The sequence below is a fragment of the Salmo salar genome, chromosome 12 (genome assembly GCF_965601325.2).
Source record: "Salmo salar chromosome 12, fSalSal1, whole genome shotgun sequence".
Taxonomy (NCBI): domain Eukaryota; kingdom Metazoa; phylum Chordata; class Actinopteri; order Salmoniformes; family Salmonidae; genus Salmo; species Salmo salar.
This window is the reverse complement of record NC_138302.1, coordinates 87,773,961-87,800,057: the sequence shown is the minus strand read 5'-3', so window position 1 is coordinate 87,800,057 and position 26,097 is coordinate 87,773,961. Positions and strand designations below refer to the sequence as shown.

General features: G+C 48.9%; 1 protein-coding gene across 1 annotated transcript in view; it reads left to right on the top strand.

Annotated features, from left to right (window-relative positions):
• The first annotated feature begins 523 nt into the window (after positions 1–523).
• LOC106565710 (membrane metallo-endopeptidase-like 1) overlaps positions 524–26,097 on the top strand; it is a 30,748-nt gene continuing 5,174 nt past the window's right edge. The window contains exons 1-18 of the mRNA XM_014133112.3: positions 524–776; positions 7,728–8,022; positions 8,554–8,598; positions 9,066–9,125; positions 9,289–9,450; positions 9,615–9,695; positions 9,852–9,947; positions 18,917–19,035; positions 19,157–19,222; positions 19,323–19,457; positions 19,729–19,818; positions 22,018–22,154; positions 22,587–22,680; positions 22,985–23,113; positions 23,278–23,376; positions 23,974–24,057; positions 24,199–24,302; positions 24,413–24,471. Coding sequence (XP_013988587.1) covers positions 7,866–8,022; positions 8,554–8,598; positions 9,066–9,125; positions 9,289–9,450; positions 9,615–9,695; positions 9,852–9,947; positions 18,917–19,035; positions 19,157–19,222; positions 19,323–19,457; positions 19,729–19,818; positions 22,018–22,154; positions 22,587–22,680; positions 22,985–23,113; positions 23,278–23,376; positions 23,974–24,057; positions 24,199–24,302; positions 24,413–24,471 — 1,717 coding nt within the window. The 5' untranslated portion in view covers positions 524–776; positions 7,728–7,865. The remainder of the gene's footprint in view (positions 777–7,727; positions 8,023–8,553; positions 8,599–9,065; positions 9,126–9,288; positions 9,451–9,614; positions 9,696–9,851; positions 9,948–18,916; positions 19,036–19,156; positions 19,223–19,322; positions 19,458–19,728; positions 19,819–22,017; positions 22,155–22,586; positions 22,681–22,984; positions 23,114–23,277; positions 23,377–23,973; positions 24,058–24,198; positions 24,303–24,412; positions 24,472–26,097) is intronic.

The window sequence follows — 26,097 nt, the reverse complement described above, 5'->3', positions numbered from 1 at the left end:
ATGAGAGGGGCAACATGGTTTTAACCTGCTCATTCGGCCTGGGACACGAAAGAGACAATATTACATTCCCTACACTCCCTCCGCAGATTCCTGTAAGCCAATGCTTTTCTCCAGTTGCTCTCCCAGGCAGCTTCCCGTCTCTCAGCATCCCTTTGTCCTTTTCACTGATTCACTCAGCAGCTGGGGACCTTCAATAGAAACCTCTGTGAGGAAATGAAACACTGAGGAGGAAACTGATGCCTACTGCGATCTTCCCATCCTCTCTTCTGCTTCTCGCTCTCCCTTACTGTCACTCTCTCTCTCTCTCTCTCTCTCTCTCTCTCTCTCTCTCTCTCTCTCTCTCTCTCTGTCTCTCTCTCTCTCTCTCTCTCTCTCTCTCTCTCTCTCTCTCTGTCCCCCTCCCAACAGTCTTCTTCTCCTCATGATTTCTTATTATCACTGTCACTATCTCACTGGCAGCCTGCTACCATCTCTCCCTATACCCCTCCCCTCCCTCCATCTCTCACTCTTTCACCCCCCCCCCCTCTCTCTCTCTCTCTCTCTCTCTCTCTCTCTCTCTCTCTCTCTCTCTCTCTCTCTCTCTCTCTCTCTCTCTCTCTCTCTCTCTCACACACACTCCCTGAGCTGCGAACTGGACCAGATAGTCTCTCTCCAGTATCCAGTTCCACAGCCTCATTTCTCCACACACCAGCTCTGGGTGACAGCTCAGTAGGGGTGTCTGGGAACTACAGCTTGCTGTAAGGGACGTCTCAGGGAGTTCTACTGACCAGATACAGGTAAGGAGCACTCACAGGCACTTCCTCGCTACACACCTCTGAACACCTTGTACCAGGACAGGTTCATACACAGGTATACCTTCATAGCTTCAGCTTTTCATAGGATTTAAACTGGAGTCTCATTTGTAAGATCTTTGCTAGTCATTTAATTTAGATTACAAAATATATGTCTCATTTTTCTCCCAGTCAGATAACACTTTTCTGTTCTATTTTGAATGAAAACTGTATCATGCGTCTTGACTACCATAAGGATTATTTCCACCATGAATGCTATGTTTGTGCATCCAACAAATACCTCCAAAGCCACCTGAAATGTAATTTTAGCAAACTACTAGACAACAATTCAAAATAGTTGAAATATTCCAATGTTATATTTTCTATGTAATTATACAGTTCTAAACAAAGCAATATGTGTAGACGTGAGTATGTTAGACTGTCCGTACACTGTTCACACTGTTGACCTGACACACAGGCACTAATCACTGGCACAGAGGTGAGAGTTTAGAGAAGTAGCTATGGTACCAATCACCGAACATGTCATCCAAACTAATGACAAAATATCTTTAGAGAAAGGAACATTTTAATCCATTACATTTTCCACCCGAAGGTTTCCTTTTGACACATACAGATCCACACCATAACACTGCATCATTGCTCTCATTCACTAAGTGAAACGCTGCGCATGTCTCATGGCTCATGGCCTAAATAGAAGGACTCTTTTCTAGATGACTAAATCTAATCTATTCTCCAAGACGTATATCAACGGAATTGAATGCATAAATGAGCACCACCATTAGTGAGAAAACTGATTTAGAAAAAGGTCCTTGATGATGACAATACAATCAAATCACTATTAGATATCAAATATGCAATATCTAAATATATTTCAAAAATATCAATTACTTATTATTATTATTATTACCGAAACCTTGGTAGAGCGTGGGTGGAGTAGGCATTGTGGTGCGCCTGTGAATTTCCTTTCTTTTTCGGCTTCAGACCAATGCAACAGAGACACGCAGCTCTGAAATAGAGACAGACAGCTCCTGCCAGTCTATTAGAGTTGGGCAGTGAAGACCTGCAGCTCCTCCAACATACAACACTATGCCATCCTCCCCCTCCATCCTCCTCTCATCTAGCCTTCCTCTACCCCTCCATCCTCCTCTCATCGAGCCTTCCTCTACCCCTCCATCCTCCTCTCATCTAGCCTTCCTCTACCCCTCCATCCTCCCCCTCCAACCTCCCCCTCCATCCTCCTCTCATCTAGCCTTCCTCTACCCCTCCATCCTCCTCTCATCGAGCCTTCCTCTACCCCTCCATCCTCCCCCTCCAACCTCCCCCTCCATCCTCCTCTCATCTAGCCTTCCTCTACCCCTCCATCCTCCTCTCATCGAGCCTTCCTCTACCCCTCCATCCTCCCCCTCCAACCTCCCCCTCCATCCTCCTCTCATCTAGCCTTCCTCTACCCCTCCATCCTCCTCTCATCTAGGCTTCCTCTACCCCTCCATCCTCCCCCTCCATCCTCCCCCTCCATCCTCCTCTCATCTAGGCTTCCTCTACCCCTCCATCCTCCCCCTCCATCCTCCCCCTCCATCCTCCTCTCATCTAGGCTTCCTCTACCCCTCCATCCTCCTCTCATCTAGGCTTCCTCTACCCCTCCATCCTCCCCCTCCATCCTCCCCCTCCATCCTCCTCTCATCTAGGCTTCCTCTACCCCTCCATCCTCCCCCTCCATCCTCCCCCTCCATCCTCCTCTCATCTAGGCTTCCTCTACCCCTCCATCCTCCCCCTCCATCCTCCCCCTCCATCCTCCCCCTCCATCCTCCCCTCCATCCTCCCCTCATCTAGCCCTCCTCTACCCCTCCATCCTCTACCCCTCCATCCTCCCCCTCCATCCTCCTCTCATCTAGCCTTCCTCTACCCCTCCATCCTCCCCCTCCATCCTCCCCCTCCATCCTCCCCTCATCTAGCCTTCCTCTACCCCTCCATCCTCCCCCTCCATCCTCCCCTCATCTTGCCCTCCATCCTCCCCCTCCATCCTCCCCTCATCTAGCCCTCCTCTACCCCCCATCCTCCCCCTCCATCCTCTCCTCTACCCCTCCATCCTCCATCTCCTACATCCTCCCCTCCATCCTCCCCTCATCTAGCCCTCCATCCTCCCCCTCCATCCTCCCCTCATCTAGCCCTCCTCTACCCCCCATCCTCCCCCTCCATCCTCTCCTCTACCCCTCCATCCTTCATCTCCTACATCCTCACCCTCCACCCTCCCTCCCCTGCATCCTTCCTCCCCTCCATCCTCTCCCTCCATCCTCCACTCCTCTACCCCTCCATCCTCCCCTCCATCCTCCCCCTCCATCCTCCCCTCATCTTGCCCTCCTCTACCCCTCCATTCTCCCATCCATCCTCCCCTCCATCCTCCCCCTCCATCCTCCTCTCCTCTACCCCTCCATCCTCCCCTCCTCTAGCCCTCCATCCTCCCCTCCTCCTAGCCCTCCTCTACCCCTCCATCCTCCCCTCCATCCTCCCCTCCTCTAGCCCTCCACCCCATCCTCCCCTCCATCCTCCCCCTCCATCCTCTCCTCTACCCCTCCATCCTTTATCTCCTACATCCTCCCCCTCCACCCTCCCTCTCCTGCATCCTTCCTCCCCTCCATCCTCTCCCTCCATCCTCTACTCCTCTACCCCTCCATCCTCCCTCCCCCTCCATCCTCCCCCGCCTCCATCCTGTCCCTCCATACTCCCGTCCTCTACCCCTCCATCTTCCCTCCCTCCCCTCCATCCTCCCCATCCATCCATCCTCCCCTCCTCTACCCCTCCATCTTCCCTCCCCTCCCTCCCCTCCATCCTCCCTCCTCTTCATCCTCCCCCTCCATCCTCCCCCCTCCTCTCTCCCCCCAGTCATCCATCACAGCAGTGCCAGACATGTGCCCATGAGTATTCATCAAGAGGAGTTACTGGGGCACAGCGACATGAACCTCTTATTTACAGCCCTGCCTCCTGTCACTCCTAATAGAAGTAATCTAGAGGAAGTGTGCAACAGGCTGTTATTGGATGAGGCTTGTACGGGAGGACAATGGTATGGGAGGAAGGCTGGTATGGGAGGAGGCTTGTATGGGAGGAGAATGGTATGGGAGGAAGGCTGGTATTGGAGGAGAATGGTATGGGAGGAGGCTGGTATTGGAGGAAACTGGTATGGGAGGAAGGCTGGTATGGGATGAGGCTTGTACGGGAGGACAATGGTATGGGAGGACATGGTATGGGAGGAGGCTTGTATGGGAGGAGAATGGTATGGGAGGAAGGCTAGTATTGGAGGAGGATGGTATGGGAGGAGGCTGGTATTGGAGGAAACTGGTATGGGAGGAAACTGGTATGGGAGAAGGCTGGTATTGGAGGAAGCTGGTATGGGAAGAAGCTGGAATGGGAGAAGGCTGGTATTGGAGGAGGCTGGTATGGGAGGAGCTGGTATGGGAGGAGGCTGGTATGGGAGGAGGCTGGTATTGGAGGAGGCTGGTATTGGAGGAGGCTTGTATGGGAGGAGGCTGGTATTGGAGGAGGCTTGTATGGGAGGAGAATGGTATGGGAGGAAGGCTGGTATTGGAGGAGGCTGGTATGTGAGGAAGGCTGGTATTGAAGGAGGCTGGTATGGGAGGAGGCTTGTATGGGAGGAGAATGGTATGGGAGGAAGTTTGGTATTGGAGGAGGCTGGTATTGAAGGAGGCTGGTATTGGAGGAGGCTGGTATTGGAGGAGGCTGGTATGGGAGGAGGCTGGTATTGGGGGAGGCTGGTATTGGAGGAGGCTGGTATTGGAGGAGGCTGGTATGGGAGGAGGCTGGTATTGGAGGAGGCTGGTATGGGAGGAGGCTGGTATTGGAGGAGGCTGGTATGGGAGGAGGCTGGTATTGGGGAGGCTGGTATTGGGGGAGGCTGGTATTGGATGAGGCTGGTATTGAAATCAAATCAAATCAAATTTATTTATATAGCCCTTCGTACATCAGCTGATATCTCAAAGTGCTGTACAGAAACCCAGCCTAAAACCCCAAACAGCAAGCAATGCATGTGAAAGAAGCACGGTGGCTAGGAAAAACTCCCTAGAAAGGCCAAAAACCTAGGAAGAAACCTAGAGAGGAACCAGGCTATGAGGGGTGGCCAGTCCTCTTCTGGCTGTGCCGGGTGGATATTATAACATAACATGGTCAAGATGTTAAAATGTTCATAAATGACCAGCATGGTCAAATAATAATAATCATAGTAGTTGTCGAGGGTGCAACAAGCACGTCCGGTGAACAGGTCAGGGTTCCATAGCCACAGGCAGAACAGTTGAAACTGGAGCAGCAGCACGGCCAGGTGGACTGGGGACAGCAAGGAGTCATCATGCCAGGTAGTCCCGAGGCATGGTCCTAGGGCTCAGGTCCTCCGAGAGAAAGAGAGAAAGAGAGAATTAGAGAGAGCATATTTAAATTCACACAGGACACCGGATAAGACAAGAGAAATACTCCAGATGTAACAGACTGACCCTAGCCCCCCGACACATAAACTACTGCAGCATAAATACTGGAGGCTGAGACAGGAGGGATCAGGAGACACTGTGGCCCCATCCGATGAAACCCCCGGACAGGGCCAAACAGGCAGGATATAACCCCACCCACTTTGCCAAAGCACAGCCCCCACACCACTAGAGGGATGTCTCCAACCACCAACTTACCGTCCTAAGACAAGGCCGAGTATAGCCCACAAAGATCTCCGCCACGGCACAACCCAAGGGGGGGGCGCCAACCCAGACAGGAAGACCACGTCAGTGACTCAGGCCACTCAAGTGACGCACCCCTCCCATGGACGGCATGGAAGAACACCAGTACGCCAGTGACTCAGCCCCTGTAATAGGGTTAGAGGCAGAGAATCCCAGTGGAGAGAGGGGAACCGGCAAGGCAGAGACAGCAAGGGCGGTTTTTTGCTCCAGCCTTTCCGTTCACCTTCACACTCCTGGGCCAGACTATACTTAATCATAGGACCTACTGAAGAGATAAGTCTTCAGTAAAGACTTAAAGGTTGAGACTGAGTCTGCGTCTCTCACATGGGTAGGCAGACCATTCCATAAAAATGGAGCTCTATAGGAGAAAACCCTACCTCCAGCCGTTTGCTTAGAAATTCTAGGGACAATTAGGAGGCCTGCGTCTTGTGACCGTAGCGTACGTGTAGGTATGTACGGCAGGACCAAATCGGAAAGATAGGTAGGAGCAAGCCCATGTAATGCTTTGTAGGTTAGCAGTAAAACCTTGAAATCAGCCCTTGCCTTAACAGGAAGCCAGTGTAGGGAGGCTAGCACTGGAGTAATATGATCAAATTTTTTGGTTCTAGTCAGGATTCTAGCAGCCGTATTTAGCACTAACTGAAGTTTATTTAGTGCTTTATCCGGGTAGCCGGAAAGTAGAGCATTGCAGTAGTCCAGCCTAGAAGTAACAAAAGCATGGATAAATTTTTCTGCGTCATTTTTGGACAGAAAGTTTCTGATTTTTGCAATGTTACGTAGATGGAAAAATGCTGTCCTTGAAACAGTCTTGATATGTTCTTCAAAAGAGAGATCAGGGTCCAGAGTAACGCTGAGGTCCTTCACAGTTTTATTTGAGACGACATTGAAGGAGGCTGGTATGGGAGGAGGCTGGTATGGGAGGAGGCTGGTATTGGAGGAGGCTGGTATTGGAGGAGGCTGGTATTGGAGGAGGCTGGTATTGGAGGAGGCTGGTATGGGAGGAGGCTGGTATTGGGGGATGCTGGTATTGGATGAGGCTGGTATTGGGGGAGGCTGGTATTGGGGGAGGCTGGTATTGGAGGAGGCTGGTATTGGAGGAGGCTGGTATTGGATGAGGCTGGTATTGGATGAGGCTGGTATGGGAGGAGGCTGGTATGGGATGAGGCTGGTATTGGAGGTGGCTGGTATGGTTGGAGGCTGGTATTGTGGGAGGCTGGTATGGGAGGAGGCTGGTATTGGAAGAGGCTGGTATGGGAGGAGGCTGGTATGGGAGGAGGCTGGTATTGGAAGAGGCTGGTATGGGAGGAGGCTGGTATGGGAGGAGGCTGGTATTGGGGGAGGCTGGTATGGGAGGAGGCTGGTATTGGAGGAGGCTGGTATTGGAGGAGGCTGGTATGGGAGGAGGCTGGTATTGGGGGAGGCTGGTATTGGGGGAGGCTGGTATGGGAGGAGGCTGGTATGGGAGGAGGCTGGTATGGGAGGAGGCTGGTATTGGAGGAGGCTGGTATTGGAGGAGGCTGGTATTGGGGGAGGCTGGTATTGGAGGAGGCTGGTATTGGAAGAGGCTGGTATAGGAGGAACAGGTGCCGATAAGTGAATAGATGCAAAGTGATGCCGAAAGGTATTAGTAATTCAGGGTTTGTTCCCCAGAAATGCTCATTTGCAATATTGTGTTCAAATAAAACATTGCGATGAATAGGAAATTTTGCTCTGGAAGCATGTTGTAGAGAAGTATACAGCCAACTGTAGAATTATAAAGGGCCACATTACACCTATTCAGTTAGGTCTATAATTTTTTTTAAATCTAAATGCACAAATGCATAATTCCATTAAAAATGCTTTAAGAAACCAACGTTATATCTAACATAGGCCTAAAAGGGCCACTTGCAAGGCAAAAAATGTCTCAAGTCTAATTTAGCAAATATTACGTTATGTCCCAACCTCGTAATTTTCTGAAAATAGCGAAGTACCCCACCCGAGATCACAATTTGTCATGCAGTGTCAGCTAAGGCTGGTTTAATACCACATCACAGCACCAAAGGGAACACCATGTATTTGACACGCAAAATCATTTCATTACAATGTTGCGCAGTAATGGAACCATGGAAGTGTGTGATTGATTAGACTACTAGCATAGAAAGGAGACACTTTCATATGGAGAAGAGATAAGTCAAAGTTTCAACTATGTTTTTCTCACTCGCTCTAGGTCACTTGAGCGACTGGCGTTGCACTGCATCAGTTTACACAGCCCACTCACACACAGGGACGCACCGCAGGCTCTCTGGCTGTACCCCGTTCCGGTCACTCTCCACACTACTTTTCCAGAGAGCCCGGAGAGCTGAGAATGGGCAAATCCGAAAGCCAAATGGATATCATGGAAAAATCTACCAAACCAGGGAAGCGTCATTGGACTGTTGCAGAGATTGGGCTGTCTGTGCTGTTGTTGCTGGTCAGCTGTGCCCTAGCTGGACTGATAGTCCTCTACACATCGGCTCTGAGAGGTAGGCTCAACCCAGTTACCATCAAAATAAAAATAGAGTTTGACCTCCACTAATTACACTGACCTCACTGGAAATGGCTGAAGAAATACCATAACGAGTGATGTTTCTGGTGTTTATGTTATGATTAGTATTGTTTGAAAGCACATTCAAGCAGTAGGTTATTAAAATAGGAGAGTAACAGAAAACTTTATTAGCATCTTTTGACAACTATTCCAGAGTGTTTTGTGAAATCTATTGAGGCATAAATAGGCAACCAATTTTCAGAATAAAATTAGGAAATGCATTCTAGCCTACTGTACTGCAGTGGGGGCTGCTGAGGGGAGGAAGGCTCATAATAATGGCCGTAACGGAGCAAATGGAATGGCATCAAACACATGTATTTAATGTATTTGATAATATTCCACTTATTCTGCTCCAGCCATTACCACGAGCCCATCCTCCCCAATTAAGGTGCCACCAACCTCCTGTGTGTACTAGGTACAGTAACTGCTCTGAACAAGTGTTTTTAATGTGTTTTTATCTCCAATGCAGAGCGGTCCAATATACCTGGTGTGTCAAGGAGCTCAGTCACTGAGGGTGAGTCTTGACACTTGAGTTGAAATACTGTATGTGTTTATATGTTATAGGATACGGTACGATGTAAACTGGACAGAGGATGATCCCCTTTTAATTCCCTCTGCTGCCTCATCAGCAGTGTCGGACAAAAGCGAGAGAACAGAGTCATTGCTGACACAGCCATTTCAGAGACCAGACAGACAGACAGACAGACAGACAGACAGACAGACAGACAGACAGACAGACAGACAGACAGACAGACAGACAGACAGACAGACAGACAGACAGACAGACAGACAGACAGACAGACAGACAGACAGACAGACAGACAGACAGACAGACAGACAGACAGACAGACAGACAGACAGAGGGACAGACAGTATCAAGCAATGATTTGCAGAGGAATCTACAATCCCTTGATGCTGCTGCTAATAAATTCCTACTCTCTGCCAGGAATGACAATAGTATTTATTTCTTGATGTTTTCAGGGCAGAAGTATCGTTCTGGCCCCAGCAATGTTTGCACAACTCCTGAGTGCGTCACAGCAGGTGAGCAGTTCCACCTGCGTATGGGGTTGTCCGTCCTCCAAAAACAAAATTCATCACTCAATTTTATATCAACATAACAGATAACTGCATCGTAATATTCCCTTTCCTTCTATGTTATTCACATTCTCCCCTATCCGTCCTCCGCTGACTTTACCCTCCACAGCCGCTCGTCTCTTGCAGAACATGGATGCGACGGTGGAGCCGTGTCAGAACTTCTACCAATATGCTTGTGGGGGCTGGCTGGAGCGTCATGTCATCCCCGAGACCAGCTCCCGGCACAGTGTCTTCGACATCCTCAGAGACAGGCTTGAGATTGTGCTCAAAGGTCAGACAGCGACATGTTTCCATAGGAACCTCAGGGTCAGCCATTGTGCGGGAAAAGAGACCTATGCTCAGATAGTGTTTTTTGCAGGATCAAATCTACTTTCTGTGTTAGATCACTAGACAGAATGAGGTACATTTTTGTTTCTGTTGGTCGTCTCCTCACAGGAGTTTTTGAGACTGAGAGTGATCAGGACCGTGACGCCTTCAAGAAGGCCAAAACTCTCTATAGCTCCTGCATGAATGAGAGTGAGTAGGGCTCCTCTCAACCAAACTCCAAACTAACATTATTCCACAGACGTTTGCTCTCGGAATCAGCTGCATACTCTGTAACATTCATTAACAGTACTGTATGTAAGATTGACTGACAGTGTGTTGCTAATAGTGTCGTGTTGTCTTCTATAGCTCTGATAGAGCAGCGTGACTCCCAGCCGCTCATGCTCCTCATTGACAGCATAGGAGACTGGCCTGCTGCCTCGGAGGACTGGAACAGCACTGCTGGTACTGACACACACACAGTCTTGTATAACTTACCATGTGGGGGGACACAATTCAGTCCCATTTAAAATCCTATTTTCTCTGACCCCTAACCCTAAACCTAACCCTAATTCTAACCATTAACTTCTCCCAAAACCTAACCTAACCCTAATCGTAACCCTAACCATAACCTTCACCTTAACCCTAACCGTAACCCCAAAACCTAACCTTAACCCTAACCCTAGCTCCTAACCCTGAACCTAAAACTAACACTAGCTCCTAAACGTAATTCTAACCCTAACACTAATTCTAACCTTAACCCTAAATGCCCTAGAAATAGCATTTGACCTTGTGGCGACTAACAAAAAGTCCCCAGTTGGTCCAATATTTGTTTGTTTACTATTGTTGTGGGGACTTCTGGTCCCACGTTCACCAACTGAAATGATGAGTGATATGATTGTGAGTGACATGTGACATGGTCATCCAGGCGGGCCCCCCTGGCTCTACTGAAGGGCAGTCAGGTGTAGTGACGGGGGGTGGATGTGTTGAGTGGGCAGCTTCCCAATCAGGACTGTGACTGATTCTTAAAATAGACCGCTTTTCTCTGCACTAAACCTGACTGCCGCCAGTGTAATTAAATGTAGGTTCTCAAACAGAATTTACAACGCAGAAGTGCATCTGGTGCATCTGCACAGACAGATTTATGACTGCACTGTAAATTGTGCGGCAGTGGCCATCTAAACTTGTCTGTGTGAGAGGTAGTCAGTCTACTCTCTGCCAACCAGATGTTGAATGTTAGATTTATTGTATAGAACCAGTCAAAAGTTAGGACACACCTACTCATTCAAGGGTTTTTCTTTATTTGTTACTATTTTCTACATTGTAGAATAATAGTGAAGATTTCCGAACTATGAAATAACACATATGGAATCATATAGTAACCGAAAAAGTGTTAAACAAATCAAAATATATTTTATATTTGAGATTCTTCAAAGTAGCCACCATTTGCCTTGATGGCAGCTTTGCACACTCTTGGCATTCTCTCAACCAGCTTCATGAGGTAATCACCTGGAATGCCTTTCAATTAACAGGTGTGCCTTGTTAAAAGTTCATTTGGGGAATGTCTTTCCTTCTTAATGCATTTCAGCCAATCAGTTGTGTGGTGATAAGGTAGGGGTGGTATACAGAACATAGCCCTATTTGGTAAAAGACCAAGTCCATTATGGTAAGAACAGCTCAAATAAGCAAAGAGAAACAACAGTCCATCATTACTTTAAGACATGAAGATCGGTCAATGTGGAACATTTCAAGAACTTTGAAAGTTTCTTCAAGTGCAGTTGCAAAATCCATCAAGTGCTATGATGAAACTGGCTCTCATGAGGACCGCCATAGGAATGGAAGACCCAGAGTTACCTTGGCTGCAGAGGATAAGTTCATTAGAGTTAACTGCACCTCAGATTGCAGCCAAATAAATGCTTCACAGTTCAACTAACAAACACATCTCAACATCAACTGTTCAGAGGAGACTGCATAAATCAGGCCTTCATGGTCGAATTGCTGCAAATAAACCACTACTAAAGGACACCAATAATAAGAAGAGACTTGCTTGGGCCAAGAAACACAAGCAATAGACAATAGACCGGTGGGAATCTATCCTTTGGTCTGATGAGTCCAAATGTGAGATTTTTGGTTCCAACCGCCCTGTCTTTGTGAGATGCAGAGTAGGTGAATGGATGATCTCCGCATGTGCTGTTCCCACCGTGAAGCATGGAGGAGGAGGTGTGATGGTGTGGGGGTGCTTTTCTGGTGACACTGTCTGTTTTATTAGAATTCAAGGTAAACTTACCCAGCATGGCTAGCACAGCAGTCTGCAGCAACACGCCATCCCATCTGGTTTTCACTTAGTCCCACTATCATTTGTTTTTCAACAGGACAATGACCCACACATCTCCAGGCAGTGTAAGGGCTATTTGACCAAGAAGGAGAGTGATGGAGTGCTACATCAGATGACCTGACCTCCACAATCACCCGACCTCAACCCAATTGAGATGGTTTGGGATGAGTTGGACCGCAGAGTGAAGGAAAAGCAGCCAACAAGTGCTCAGCATATGAGGGAACTCCTTCAATAGTGTTGGAAAAGCATTCCAGGTGAAGCTGGTTGAGAGAATACAGAGAGTGTGCAAAGCTGTCATTAAGGCAAAGGGTGGCTATTTGAAGAATCTCAAATATATTTTGATTTGTTTAACACTTTTTTGGTTACTAAATGCTTCCATGTGTGTTATTTCATAGTTTTGATGTCTTCCCTATTATGGGATTGGAAACAGGTGTGTAGTAAGACAAGACAAAACCAATGGAAAATGAAAAACTGATCAATGATGGCTAGAAGACCTGTGACGTCGACCGCCGAGCACCACCCAAGCAAGGAGGGGCATCGACTTCGGCAGAAGTCGTGACAGTACCCCCCAAGCCGCGCGTCGACACCGGCCTCGGGGACGGATCTAACACATCCTCCACCAGAACCCAGCATCTCTCCACCGGACCGCACCCCTCCCAGTCCATGAGGTACTGAAGACCCCTCGCCCGACGTCTCGTATCCAGGATGGATCGAACGGAGTACTCCGGGGCCCCCTCAATGTCCAGAGGGGGCAGAGGAACCTCCCGCACCTCAGCCTCTTGGAGCGGGCCAGCCACCACCGGCCTGAGGAGACACATGGAATGAGGGGTTATGGCGGTAATAAGAAGGGAGCTTTAACCTATAACATACCTCGTTCATTCTCCTCAGGACTTTAAACGGCCCCACAAACCAGCTTCCGGCAGGGCAGGCGGAGGGGCAGGTTTCTGGTCAAGAGCCAGACCCTGTCCCCCGGTGTGAACACCGGGGCCTCACTGCGGCGACGGTCTGCGCCCACTTTCTGGCGCTGAAGGCGGACATGAGCAGCGTCCCAGGTTTCCTCCGCGCACCGGAACCAGTGGTCCACTGCAGGAGCCTCGGTCTGACTCTGATGCCAAGGGGCCAGAACCGGCTGATACCCCAACACACACTGAAAGGGAGAGAGGTTAGTGGAGGAGTGGCAGAGCGAGTTCTGAGCCATCTCTGCCCAGGACACAAACTCCGCCCACTTACCCGGCCGGTCCTGGCAATAAGACCTCAGAAACCAACCCACATCCTGGTTAACTCTCTCCACCTGCCCGTTACTCTCAGGGTGAAAACCCGAGGTAAGGCTGATGGAGACCCCCAGACGTTCCATGAACGCCCTTCAGACCCTAGAAGTGAACTGGGGACCCCGATCAGACACTATATCCTCAGGCACCCCGTAGTGCCGAAAGACGTGTGTAAACAGAGCCTCCGCCGTTTGTAGGGCCGTAGGGAGACCGGGCAAAGGGAGGAGATGACAGGACTTAGAAAAACGATCCACAAGACCAGGATCGTGATGTTACCTTGTGAAGATGGAAGATCGGTTATAAAATCCACCAACAAGTGCGACCACGGCCGTTGTGGAACGGGTAAGGGTTGTAACTTACCCCTGGGTATGTGTCTAGGAGCCTTGCACTGAGCGCACACTGAGCAGGAGGAAACATAAACCCTCATGTCTTTAGCTAAAGTGGGCCACCAGTACCTCCCACTAAGACACCGCATCGTCTGATCAATCCCAGGATGACCAGAGGAGGGTGACGTGTGAGCTCAGTAGATCAATCGATCGCGGACAGCAGATGGAACATACCGACGCCCAGCTGGACACTCAGGGGGAACGGGCTCTGCACGTGACGCCCGTTCAATGTCCGCGTCTAGCTCCCACACTACCGGCGCCACCAAGCAAGAAGCTGGAATTATGTGGGATCCATGGACCGCTCCTCTGTGTCATACAGCCGGGACAATGCGTCTGCCTTAACGTTCTGGGAACCTGGTCTGTAAGAGAGGGTAAACACAAAACGGGTGAAAAACATGGCCCACCTTGCCTGGCGAGGATTTAGTCTCCTCACTTCCCGGATGTACTCCAGATTGCGGTCGTCAGACCAGATGAGAAAAGGGTGTTTAGCCCCCTCAAGCCAATGTCTCCACACCTTCAAAGCCTTGACGACAGCCAACAGCTCCCGGTCCCCCACATCATAGTTTCGCTCTGCCGGGCTGAGCTTCTTAGAAAAGGAGGCACAGGGGTGGACCTTTGATGGCGTACCCGAGCGCTGAGAGAGCACAGCTCCTATCCCAGCCTCAGACGCGTCCACCTCCACTATGAATTGCAAAGATGGATCCGGATGAGCCAACACCGGAACCGAGGTAAACAGAGCCCTCAGTTTCCTAAAAGCCCTGTCCACCCCAGCCGACCACTGCAAACGCACCGGACCCCCCTTCAATAGTGAGGTAATGGGAGCAGCTACCTGACCAAAACCCCGGATAAACCTCCGGTAGTAATTGGCAAACCCTAAAATCGCTGCACCTCCTTCACCGTGGTTGGAGTCGGCCAATTACGCACGGCTGCAATGCGGTCACTCTCCATTTCCACTCCTGACGTAGATATGCGATACCCTAAGAAGGAGACGAACTGTTGAAAGAACAGGCATTTCTCAGCCTTGACGTACAGGTCATGCTCCAACAGGCGACCAAGTACTCTGCGCACCAGGGACACATGTTCAGCGCGTGTAGCGGAATATATCAGAATGTCATCGATATACACCACTACACCTTGCCCGTGCAGGTCCCTGAAAACCTTGTCTACAAAAGATTGGAAGACTGATGGAGCATTCTTCAACCCGTACGGCATGACGAGGTACTCATAATGCCCTGAGGTGGTACTAAATGCTGTCTTCCACTCGTCCCCCTCTCGGATACGCACCAGATTTTACGCACTCCTGAGATCCAGTTTAGTGAAGAAGCGCGCCCCATGCATTAACTCAATCGCCATGGCGATCAGAGGTAGTGGGTAACTGTATCCCACCGTGATTTTATTTAGACCTCGATAATCAATGCACGGGCGCAGACCTCCATCCTTCTTCTTCACAAAAAAGAAACTCGAGGAGACGGGTGAAATGGAGGACCTAATGTACCCCTGACGCAGGGATTCAGAGATATATGTCTCCATAGCCACCGTCTCCGCTTGCGACAGGGGATACACGTGATTCTTGGGAAGTGCAGTGTCTACCATGAGATTTATCGCACAATCCCCCTGTCGATGGGGTGGTAATTGAATCACCTTCCTTTTACAGAAGGCGAGAGCCAAATCGGCATATTCTGGGGGAATGCGCATGGTGGAGACCTGATCTCGACTTTCAACCGTAGTAGCACCAACGGAAACCCCTACACACCTACCTGAGCACTCTCGCGACCACCCGGTGAGAGCCCTCTGTGGCCAAGAAAAGTATGACTAGTTTACCAAGGTAGACCCAGCACCACAGGATACGCAGGAGTGTCAATAAGGAAAAGACACATTTTTCCTTGTGACCCCCCTGCGTCACCATACTCAAAGGAGCGGTGGCCTCCTTGATCAACCCTGACCCTAATGGTCGACTATCTAAGGTGTGAACGGGGAAAGGCACATCCACGGGTACAATGGGGATCCCTAAACTACGAGCAAGAGCTTGATCAATGAAATTCCCAGCCGCGCCTGAATCTACTAGCACCTTATACTGGGAACACGGGGGGGAAAAAAATCGGAAAAAGTAACAGACACAAATATATGTGCAACAGAGGGCTCTGGATGAGAATGGTGCCTACTCACCTGGGGTGGCGCCAGAGCGCCCTGCCTGTTACCTCGATTCCCAGAGGAACCTACCCGGCACCTACCAGCAGTGTGACCTCTGCGGCCACCCATGGTGCACGAGCGGGAACCCTTTCCAGTCTCCCTGTGCACCCTCCCTCCGAGTTCCATGGGAAGAGGAGAGGGGGTGCTGGAGGATGGAACGACCAGACCCCGATCTGGACGTCCACGAGCAGCCAGCAGGTTGTCCAGCCGGATGGACAGATCCACCAGTTGGTCGAAGGTGAGGGTGGTGTCTCTGCAGGGCAGCTCCCGACGGACGTCCTCACGCAGACTGCAGCGGTAATGGTTGATCAGGGCCCTGTGATTCCATCCCGTACCGGCTGCCAGGGTCCTGAACTCCAGGGCGAAATCCTGGACGCTCCTCGTCTCCTGCCTCACATAGTAGAGGCGCTCACCCACCGCTCTGCCCTCGGGTGGGTGGTCGAAGACTGCCCGAAAACGGCGGGTGAACTCCTCATAATGGTCCAACGCCGCATCTCCTTCTCCACACACAGCGCTGGCCCATTCCAGGGCTCTCCCGGTAAGGCACGAGACGAGGGCGAAACTCTACTCACGGTCAGTCGGAACAGGGTGGACCGTGGCCAGATAAAGTTCTAACTGGAGCAGGAAACCCCGGCAGTTAGCAGCACTCCCATCGTAACCCTGAGGCAAGGCTAGACTGATGCCACCGGGTTCCGGTTGGCACGGGGCGCTTCGGATAGACCCCGATTGGGCTGGTGGAGGCGCTGGATGAATTCCATGTCTCTCCCAGCGGTCCAGATTCTGGACAACGCAATCCATGGCGACGCATAGATGGTGTAGCTTCTCCGCATTCTCCTGGATGCGCTTCTCCACCTCTCCGTCCGGGGTATCTTCTCCTGCTGACTTCAATATGCAGGTCGGTGATTCTGTCATATTCGTGTATGTAGGTGGCAGGGAAGTCAGGCGCAGGAGAAACCAAATTGGTTAATCTGGAGTATTTAATGAAAAAACAAACTCCAAAACCAAAGTACAAAATAACATGGGTAACATATACCCGTTGCACACCGATACATAAACCCACGTAACATAACATCACAAACAATCACCGACAAGGACATGAGGGGAAACAAAGGGTTAAATACACAACATGATTAATGGGATTGGAAATAGGTGTGTAGGAAGACAAGACAAAACCAATGGAAAATGAAAAACTGATCAATGATGGCTAGAAGACCGGTGACGTCGACCGCCGAGCACCACCCGTGCAAGGAGGGGCATCAACTTCGGCAGAAGTCGTGACATCTACAATGTAGAAAATAGTAAAAATCAAGAAAAACCCTTGAATGAGTAGGTGTTCTAAAACCTTTGACCGGTAGTGTATTTCGATCTGTTTAACATTATTTTGGTTACTACATGATTCCATAGGTGTTATTTCATAGTTTTGATGTCTTACATTTACATTACATTACATTTAAGTCATTTAGCAGACGCTCTTATCCAGAGCGACTTACAAAATGGTGCATTCACCTTATGATATCCAGTGGAACAACCACTTTACAATAGTGCATCTAAATCTTTTAAGCGGGGGGGGGGGGGGGGGGGGGTTAGAAGGATTACTTTATCCTATCCTAGGTATTCCTTAAAGAGGTGGGGTTTCAGGTGTCTCCGGAAGGTGGTGATTGACTCCGCTGTCCTGGCGTCGTGAGGGAGCTTGTTCCACCATTGGAGTGCCAGAGCAGCGAACAGTTTTGACTGGGCTGAGCGGGAACTGTGCTTCCTCAGAGGTAGGGGGTCAGCAGGCCAGTGGTGGATGAACGCAGTGCCCTTGTTTGGGTGTAGGGCCTGATCAGAGCCTGAAGGTATGGAGGTGCCGTTCCCTTCACAGCTCCGTAGGCAATCACCATGGTCTTGTAGCGGATGCGAGCTTCAACTGGAAGCCAGTGGAGAGAGCGGAGGAGCGGGGTGACGTGAGAGAACTTGGGAAGGTTGAACACCAGATGGGCTGCGGCGTTCTGGATGAGTTGTAGGGGTTTAATGGCACAGGCAGGGAGCCCAGCCAACAGCGAGTTGCAGTAATCCAGACGGGAGATGACAAGTGCCTGGATTAGGACCTGCGCCGCTTCCTGTGTGAGGCAGGGTCGTACTCTGCGAATGTTGTAGAGCATGAACCTACAGGATCGGGTCACCGCCTTGATGTTAGTGGAGAACGACAGGGTGTTGTCCAGGATCACGCCAAGGTTCTTAGCACTCTGGGAGGAGGACACAAGGGAGTTGTCAACCGTGATGGCGAGATCATGGAACGGGCAGTCCTTCCCCGGGAGGAAGAGCAGCTCCGTCTTGCCGAGGTTCAGCTTGAGCTGGTGATCCGTCATCCACACTGATATGTCTGACAGACATGCAGAGATGCGATTCGCCGCCTGGTTATCAGAAGGGGGAAAGGAGAAGATTAATTGTGTGTCGTCTGCATAGCAATGATAGGAGAGACCATGTGAGGATATGACAGAGCCAAGTGACTTGGTGTATAGCGAGAATAGGAGAGGGCCTAGAACAGAGCCCTGGGGGACACCAGTGGTGAGAGCGCATGGTGCGGAGACAGATTCTCGCCACGCCACCTGGTAGGAGCGACCTGTCAGGTAGGACGCAATCCAAGCGTGGGCCGCGCCGGAGATGCCCAACTCGGAGAGGGTGGAGAGGAGGATCTGATGGTTCACAGTATCAAAGGCAGCAGATAGGTCTAGAAGGATGAGAGCAGAGGAGAGAGAGTTAGCTTTAGCAGTGCGGAGAGCCTCCGTGACACAGAGAAGAGCAGTCTCAGTTGAATGCCCAGTCTTGAAACCTGACTGATTAGGATCAAGAAGGTCATTCTGAGAGAGATAGCAGGAGAGCTGGCCAAGGACGGCACGTTCAAGAGTTTTGGAGAGAAAAGAAAGAAGTGATACTGGTCTGTAGTTGTTGACATCGGAGGGATCGAGTGTAGGTTTTTTCAGAAGGGGTGCAACTCTCGCTCTCTTGAAGACGGAAGGGACGTAGCCAGCGGTCAAGGATGAGTTGATGAGCGAGGTGAGGAAGGGGAGAAGGTCTCCGGAAATGGTCTGGAGAAGAGAGGAGGGGATAGGGTCAAGTGGGCAGGTTGTTGGGAGGCCGGCCGTCACAAGACGCGAAGTCTTCACTGTTATTCTCTAATGTAGAAATAGAAAATCCCTTGAATGAGCAGCTGTATCCAAACTTTTGACTGGTACTGTATTTATGTTTAATTGTTTAATTGTATTATCCCAGAGGAGGCCTGGAGCCTGGAGGACACTCTAGCCACCCTCATCTCTCGTTACCACAAGAAGGTCCTGCTGGATATGTATGTGTGGACTGATGACCGTGACTCCCGACGCCACATCATCTACGTAAGGACAGTGTTTGAATACGCAATGTCCCAAAAGTTCAGTGCTTGTGTTTTTTTAATTAAATCTTCCCCCATTCTGATTGGGTGGTAAGAAAACTAACAAGTCTGTTTTTATTTTACAGATTGACCAGCCAGGACTAGGAATGCCATCCAGAGAGTATTACTTCAATGATGGAAACTACAAAAGGGTACTTTCATAAACAGTATTGTGTATTAATGTACTGTTAATGCCATTGCACTGGAAAAGACAAGGTCATCTTTGCATGTATGTGTCATGTGGCTCTTTAGGTTCGAGAGGCCTACCTGCAGTTCATGGTTTCCATGGTGAGGATTGCCCGTGAAGACAGGAACTTGACCCAGGAAGATGATCGTGTGGTGGAGGAGATGTTGCAAGTGCTGGAGCTGGAAACAGATATCGCAAATGTGAGTGCCAGCCCGTCACAACAGGAAATGGAACTGTGACAGAAGTTAAAAGAGACAGGAACACATATGAGGTGGATGTACCCCCTCTTATTAAATGAATTAGTCTTCAACAAGAAACAGCTAATAGAGATGGATGAAATCAACTATACTGTACTACATGTCATCTGCATGTTAAAAACTTGAATAGATCAACATTATGGCTAAATACATTTACATTTAAATACATCAGACATGACTGTAGGCCTATGCTTTCTGTCTTGTCATGTCAAAGGCCACATCCCCTGCAGAGGAGCGTCAGGATGTCACGATTCTCTACAAAAAAATGACCCTGACTGAGCTGCAGGAGTCTTTCAATCTCAACGTAAGTGCTTCAACTCTAGTGATTTCAAGTGGATACGACTTGAGACCTAAATCTAATGGCATTGTCTATATAAAGTAGACAAAGCCTTATACTATATACACTGCTCAAAAAAAGGGAACACTTAAACAACACAATGTAACTCCAAGTCAATCACACTTCTGTGAAATCAAACTGTCCACTTAGGAAGCAACACTGATTGACAATAAATTTCACATGCTGTTGTGCAAATGGAATAGACAACAGGTGGAAATTATAGGCAATTAGCAAGACACCCCCAATAAAGGAGTGGTTCTGCAGGTGGGGACCACAGACCACTTCTCAGTTCCTATGCTTCCTGGCTGATATTTTGGTCACTTTTTTATGCTGGCGGTGCTTTCACTCTAGTGGTAGCATGAGACGGAGTCTACAACCCACACAAGTGACTCAGGTAGTGCAGCTCATCCAAGATGGCACATCAATGCGAGCTGTGGCAAGAAGGTTTGCTGTGTCTGTAAGCGTAGTGTCCAGAGCATGGAGGCGCTACCAGGAGACAGGCCAGTACATCAGGAGACGTGGAGGAGGCCGTAGGAGGGCAACAACCCAGCAGCAGGACCGCTACCTCCGCCTTTGTGCAAGGAGGAGCAGGAGAAGCACTGCCAGAGCCCTGCAAAATGACCTCCAGCAGGCCACAAATGTGCATGTGTCTGCTCAAACGGTCAGAAACAGACTCCATGAGGGTGGTATGAGGGCCCGACGTCCACAGGTGGGGGTTGTGCTTACAGCCCAACACAGTGCAGGACGTTTGGCATTTGCCAGAGAACACTAAGATTGGCAAATTCGCCACTGGCGCCCTGTGCTCTTCACAGATGAAAGCAGGTTCACACTGAGCACGTGACCGACGTGACAGAGTCTGGAGACGCCGTGGAGAATGTTTTGCTGCCTGCAACATCCTCCAGCATGAATGGTTTGGCGGTGGGTCAGTCATGGTGTGGGGTGGCATTTCTTTGGGGGGCTGCACAGCCCTCCATGTGCTCGCCAGAGGTAGCCTGACTGCCATTAGGAACCGAGATGAGATCCTCAGAACCCTTGTGAGACCATATGCTGGTGCGGTTGGCCCTGGGTTCCTCCTAATGCAAGACAATGCTAGACCTCATGTGGCTGGAGTGTGTCAGCAGTTCCTGGAAGAGGAAGGCATTGATGCTATGGACTGGCCCGCCCGTTCCCCAGACCTGAATCCAATTGAGCACATCTGGGACATCATGTCTCGCTCCATCCACCAACGCCACGTTGCACCACAGACTGTCCAGGAGTTGGCGGATGCTTTAGTCCAGGTCTGGGAGGAGATCCCTCAGGAGACCATCCGCCACCTCATCAGGAGCATGCCCAGGCGTTGTAGGGAGGTCATACAGGCACGTGAAGGCCACACACACTACTGAGCCTCATTTTGACTTGTTTTATGGACATTACATCAAAGTTGGATCAGCCTGTAGTGTGGTTTTCCACTTTAATTTTGAGTGTGACTCCAAATCCAGACCTCCATGGGTTGATAAATTGGATTTCCATTGATTATTTTTGTGTGATTTTGTTGTCAGCACATTCAACTATGTAAAGAAAAAAGTATTTAATAAGATTATTTCTTTCATTCAGATCTAGGATGTGTTGTTTAAGTGTTCCCTTTATTTTTTTGAGCAGTATATATATTGTAGCGAATTCGGGGGGTAGCCACGACTGGGACTCGAGCCCGGGCCCAGTGACTGTCAAGCCAACACCTTAACCGTTGCGCTAAGAGGTCCAAACCCCTTGATGATCTTGCTAGGTGTTGGTTTACGTTTGAGTCATTTAGCAGACGCTCTTATCCAGAGCGACTTACAGTAGTGAGTGCATACATTAAGGTTGTTACATTACCCCCTTCCATCGGGAGAGCGTGTTCCCACGCTTCTCTATACCAAGTCCCTCACATGTACACGCCTCTCTGATGGCCTAACAGGCACCATCCCACTTCTGACACCAATGTAGTAATTTTGGGGGGTTGCCTCGACCGGGACTCAAACCTGGGTCCAGCGACTGTCAACCCAACACCTTAGCCATTACGCCAAGAGGTCAAAGCTTCTTGACGAGGTCGCTAGTTGTAAGGTTAAGATCGCTACAAAATACACTTGTAGATTGCAGAGCAAGCCTCAAGACTAGTATTACTAACAAAAACAATGCTCTTTCTTCCAGGGTTTTAACTGGACAAGATTTGTGCGTGGTGTGTTGTCCAGCGTGGCTGTGAAGGTACAGCTGGAAGAGGAGGTGGTGGTCTACAGCTCCCCTTACCTGGAGAAGATGAACAAAGTGCTCTCCAAACACACTGTCAGGTCAGAACTGATGATGTGTAGACCATAGTTAAAATGTGCCTCTAGCAATATTTTATCTACTGTGATTTATCATGTGAGTCATGCAGAACGGTACACTCTTAGAAAACAAGGTGCTATCTAGAACCTAAAACAACAGGGTTATTCGGCTGTCCCCATAGGAGAACCCTTTGAAGAAACCTTTTTGGTTTCAGGCAGAACTCTGTTGGGTTCCATGTAAAACTGTTTCCCCAGAGGGTTTTAAAAAGAAACCAAAAGGGTTCTACCTGGAATCAAAAATGGTTATCTTATGGGGACAGCCGACGAACCCTTTTGGAAAACGTTTTTCTAAGTGTAGATTTGTGGTTGCATCATCTAGCGCTGTGTGTCACGTACAGTATATCCATTGGTTGAGTGATTGAGTGACATTATTGGGTGAAATGTCTCCTCCTCCAGAACCATGCAGAACTACCTCACCTGGCAGGTTGTCATGGAGAGAGTCAGCAGCCTGAGTCGCCGCTTCAAAGATGCCAGGGCACACTATAGAAAGGTGAGACAGAGATATGAGCACGTCTAGGAGCACCCTTAGGGCTCCATTCAATCCATATCGTGGAAATTCAGCATTACATTGTGATGGAAATTTAAAGGCAATGTTCCCGCGAAAGCGAAGAAATCATTCACGGTAAACGCTGCATGCATATGTCGGCTCAATCGGAAATTACCTTAAAATGTATATTGCGCAATCTGTAACACTTCAACGATACAGATTTAATGAGCCCTTAGAAACAGACACATTGAAAAGCTAATTCATGTATAAACGTGTGGCAACTTTGACGGTTTGTCTGTGTGGTCAGGCCCTGTATGGGACGACCGTAGAGGAGGCGCGGTGGAGAGACTGTGTGCGTTACGTCCAGGGCAGCATGGAGAACGCAGTGGGGGCTCTGTATGTGCGAGAGACCTTTGCTGGCGAGAGTAAACGCATGGTGAGTCACTCCTGTAGACAGGATGCAGACAAAACAGGAAAATCTGCTCCGGCTTCTATAATCACTGTCACTACAGCAGTTTAGTCTGCAATCTGTGTGTGTGTGTGTGTGTGTTTGTGTTTGCTTTCCCTGTAAATGAATATATGATCTCTTTGTGTGGGCAGGTTAGTGACCTCATCAGTAAGATCCAGGAAGCGTACGTGGAGACGCTAGAGGAGTTGAGCTGGATGGATGACCAGTCTAAGGAAAAAGCAAGAGAGAAGGTACAAACATACAATGTACAGCTAGTTGCAAAATAATAGAAACTAATTCATTAAGTGTCTTAATAGGGTGTTGGGCCACCACCAGCTTCAAAGCACCTTGGCATAGATTCTACAAGTGTCTGGAACTCTATTGGAGGGATGCGAAACCATTCTTCCACGAGAAATTCCATAATTTGATGGTGGTGGAAAACACTGTCTCAGGCACCGCTCCAGAATCTCCCATAAGTGTTCAACTGGGTTGAGATCTGGTGACTGAGACGGCCATGGCATAAGGTTTACATCATTTTCATGCTCATCAAACCATTGTGTCCACTTGTGCCTTGTGGATGGGGACATTGTTATCCTATAGGGGCATGGCCATGGTAGCCAAAATAATGGCCTGCACAGCATTTTTATACATGACCCTAAGCATGGTGTTAATTGCTTAATTAACTTTGGAACCACACCTGTGTGGAAGTACCTGCTTTCAATATACTTTGTATCTCTCATTTACTCAAGTGTTTCCATTATTTTGGCAGTTACCTGTACATCATCAGTGTTTTGAATATGTAAAAGAAAGAACTTAGCAGCTGACTGTTCTACTGCTCTATGTTACAGGCCATGGCCATTAAGGAGCATATTGGCTATCCTGACCACATTCTGGAAGAGAGCAATCTGAAGCTTGACCAGGAGTATGCCCATGTATGTCTGTGAGACCTGCCCACACATTAGCCCCTTTGGGCCTCAAAGGATTATGATAAATCCTCCTTTTCAGAGTGAAATGGATATACAAATTGTTGTCTAGATTGTCTCTGATTATCTTTGCCTGGTCTCTGTCTGCAGCTGAACTTCAGTGAGGAGAACTACTTTGAGAACATCCTTGAGAACCTGCAGGCTGAAGCACACAAGAGTTTGAAGAAGCTGAGAGAGCCGGTCAACCCAGACATGTAAGATACATTCATTTAGACTCACATAGACACACGTGAACATAAACACATGTACACATTACACATTGCCTCTTAAATGGTGAGATCTATATTCTAGTGTTTTTTTCTAGGTGGATCATTGGTGCTGCTGTGGTCAATGCTTTCTACTCACCAAACAGAAACCAGATAGGTAATATGACAACAGTCAACACACTGGCTGCATCTTTCCTCATCCAGCTGAAGTTATCTATCGCCGGCCAATCCTGACTTAAGGATATCCCTTACTAACAATAATTGTGACTACAGTATTTGTTTCTATACTAGCAAAGGATTTATTTCTTACAAGTTCTTGAATGATTGAAAGATAGTCAACTCCTGATTTAAGAAATGATGTAAATGCATGCAGCTTGCAGCTAACTGGAGCAAATAAAAGGAATGTATTTTGAATAGGGACTCATTTGCATTTGGTTGTAATAATATTGCGTTACATACAGAACATTAAACATTACATTGAACATGAATTTCTACCCCTGAACCATAGTGAAATATTACACAACTCTTCAAGCCATTCCTTTGGGTCTATTTGTAGTCTTATTGAAAGCAGACAGACAGACCACCTGGTGACTATTAGGGTTTGGCTCTGATGTGAGTGCTATGCTGTGTGAAGTTTCAAGTTTTAATATCACATGCAGAAGTACAGTGAAATGCCTTTCTTGCACGCTCCAAACCCAACAGTGCAGTAATCAATATCAATATACCACTAAAAATAACATAAGGTAGTCAAAAACACACAATAAATAAAACATTTAAAATATGAAGAACACAAGAAAGTAAGAAGTCAGTTCCAATACCATAGATATGTACAGGAGTAAGGTGACTAGGCATCACGATATGAGAAATAGAGTAGCAGCAGTGTAAATGGTGACTGTATGTGAGTGCGTGTGTGTAGAGTTTATATGTGTGTGTTGGAATGTCAGTTTGAGTGAGTGTGTAGAGTCCTGTGAGTGTGCATAGACACACTCTGTAGGTATGAGCCCTCACTGTAGGTATGAGCCTTCTCTGTATGTGTGAGCCCTCACTGTAGGTATGAGCCTTCTCTGTAGGTATGAGCCCTCTCTGTATGTGTGAGCCCTCACTGTAGGTATGAGCCTTCTCTGTAGGTATGAGCCCTCTCTGTAGGTATGAGCCCTCTCTGTAGGTATGAGCCCTCTCTGTAGGTATGAGCCCTCACTGTAGGTATGAGCCTTCTCTGTATGTGTGAGCCCTCTCTGTATGTGTGAGCCCTCTCTGTAGGCATGAGCCCTCTCTGTGTGTGTGAGCCCTCTCTGTAGGCATGAGCCCTCTCTGTGTGTGTGAGCCCTCTCTGTAGGTATGAGCCCTCTCTGTAGGTATGAGCCCTCTCTGTAGGCATGAGCCCTCTCTGTGTGTTTGAGCCCTCTCTGTAGGTATGAGCCCTCTCTGTAGGTATGAGCCCTCTCTGTAGGTATGAGCCCTCTCTGTAGGTATGAGCCCTCTCTGTATGTGTGAGCCTTCTCTGTATGTATGAGCCCTCTCTGTAGGTATGAGCCCTCTCTGTAGGTATGAGCCCTCTCTGTATGTGTGAACCCTCTCTGTAGGTATGAGCCCTCTCTGTATGTGTGAGCCTTCTCTGTATGTGTGAGCCCTCTCTGTAGGTATGAGCCCTCTCTGTAGGTATGAGCCCTCTCTGTAGGTATGAGCCCTCTCTGTAGGTATGAGCCCTCTCTGTATGTGTGAGCCCTCTCTGTATGTATGAGCCCTCTCTGTAGGTATGAGCCCTCTCTGTAGGTATGAGCCC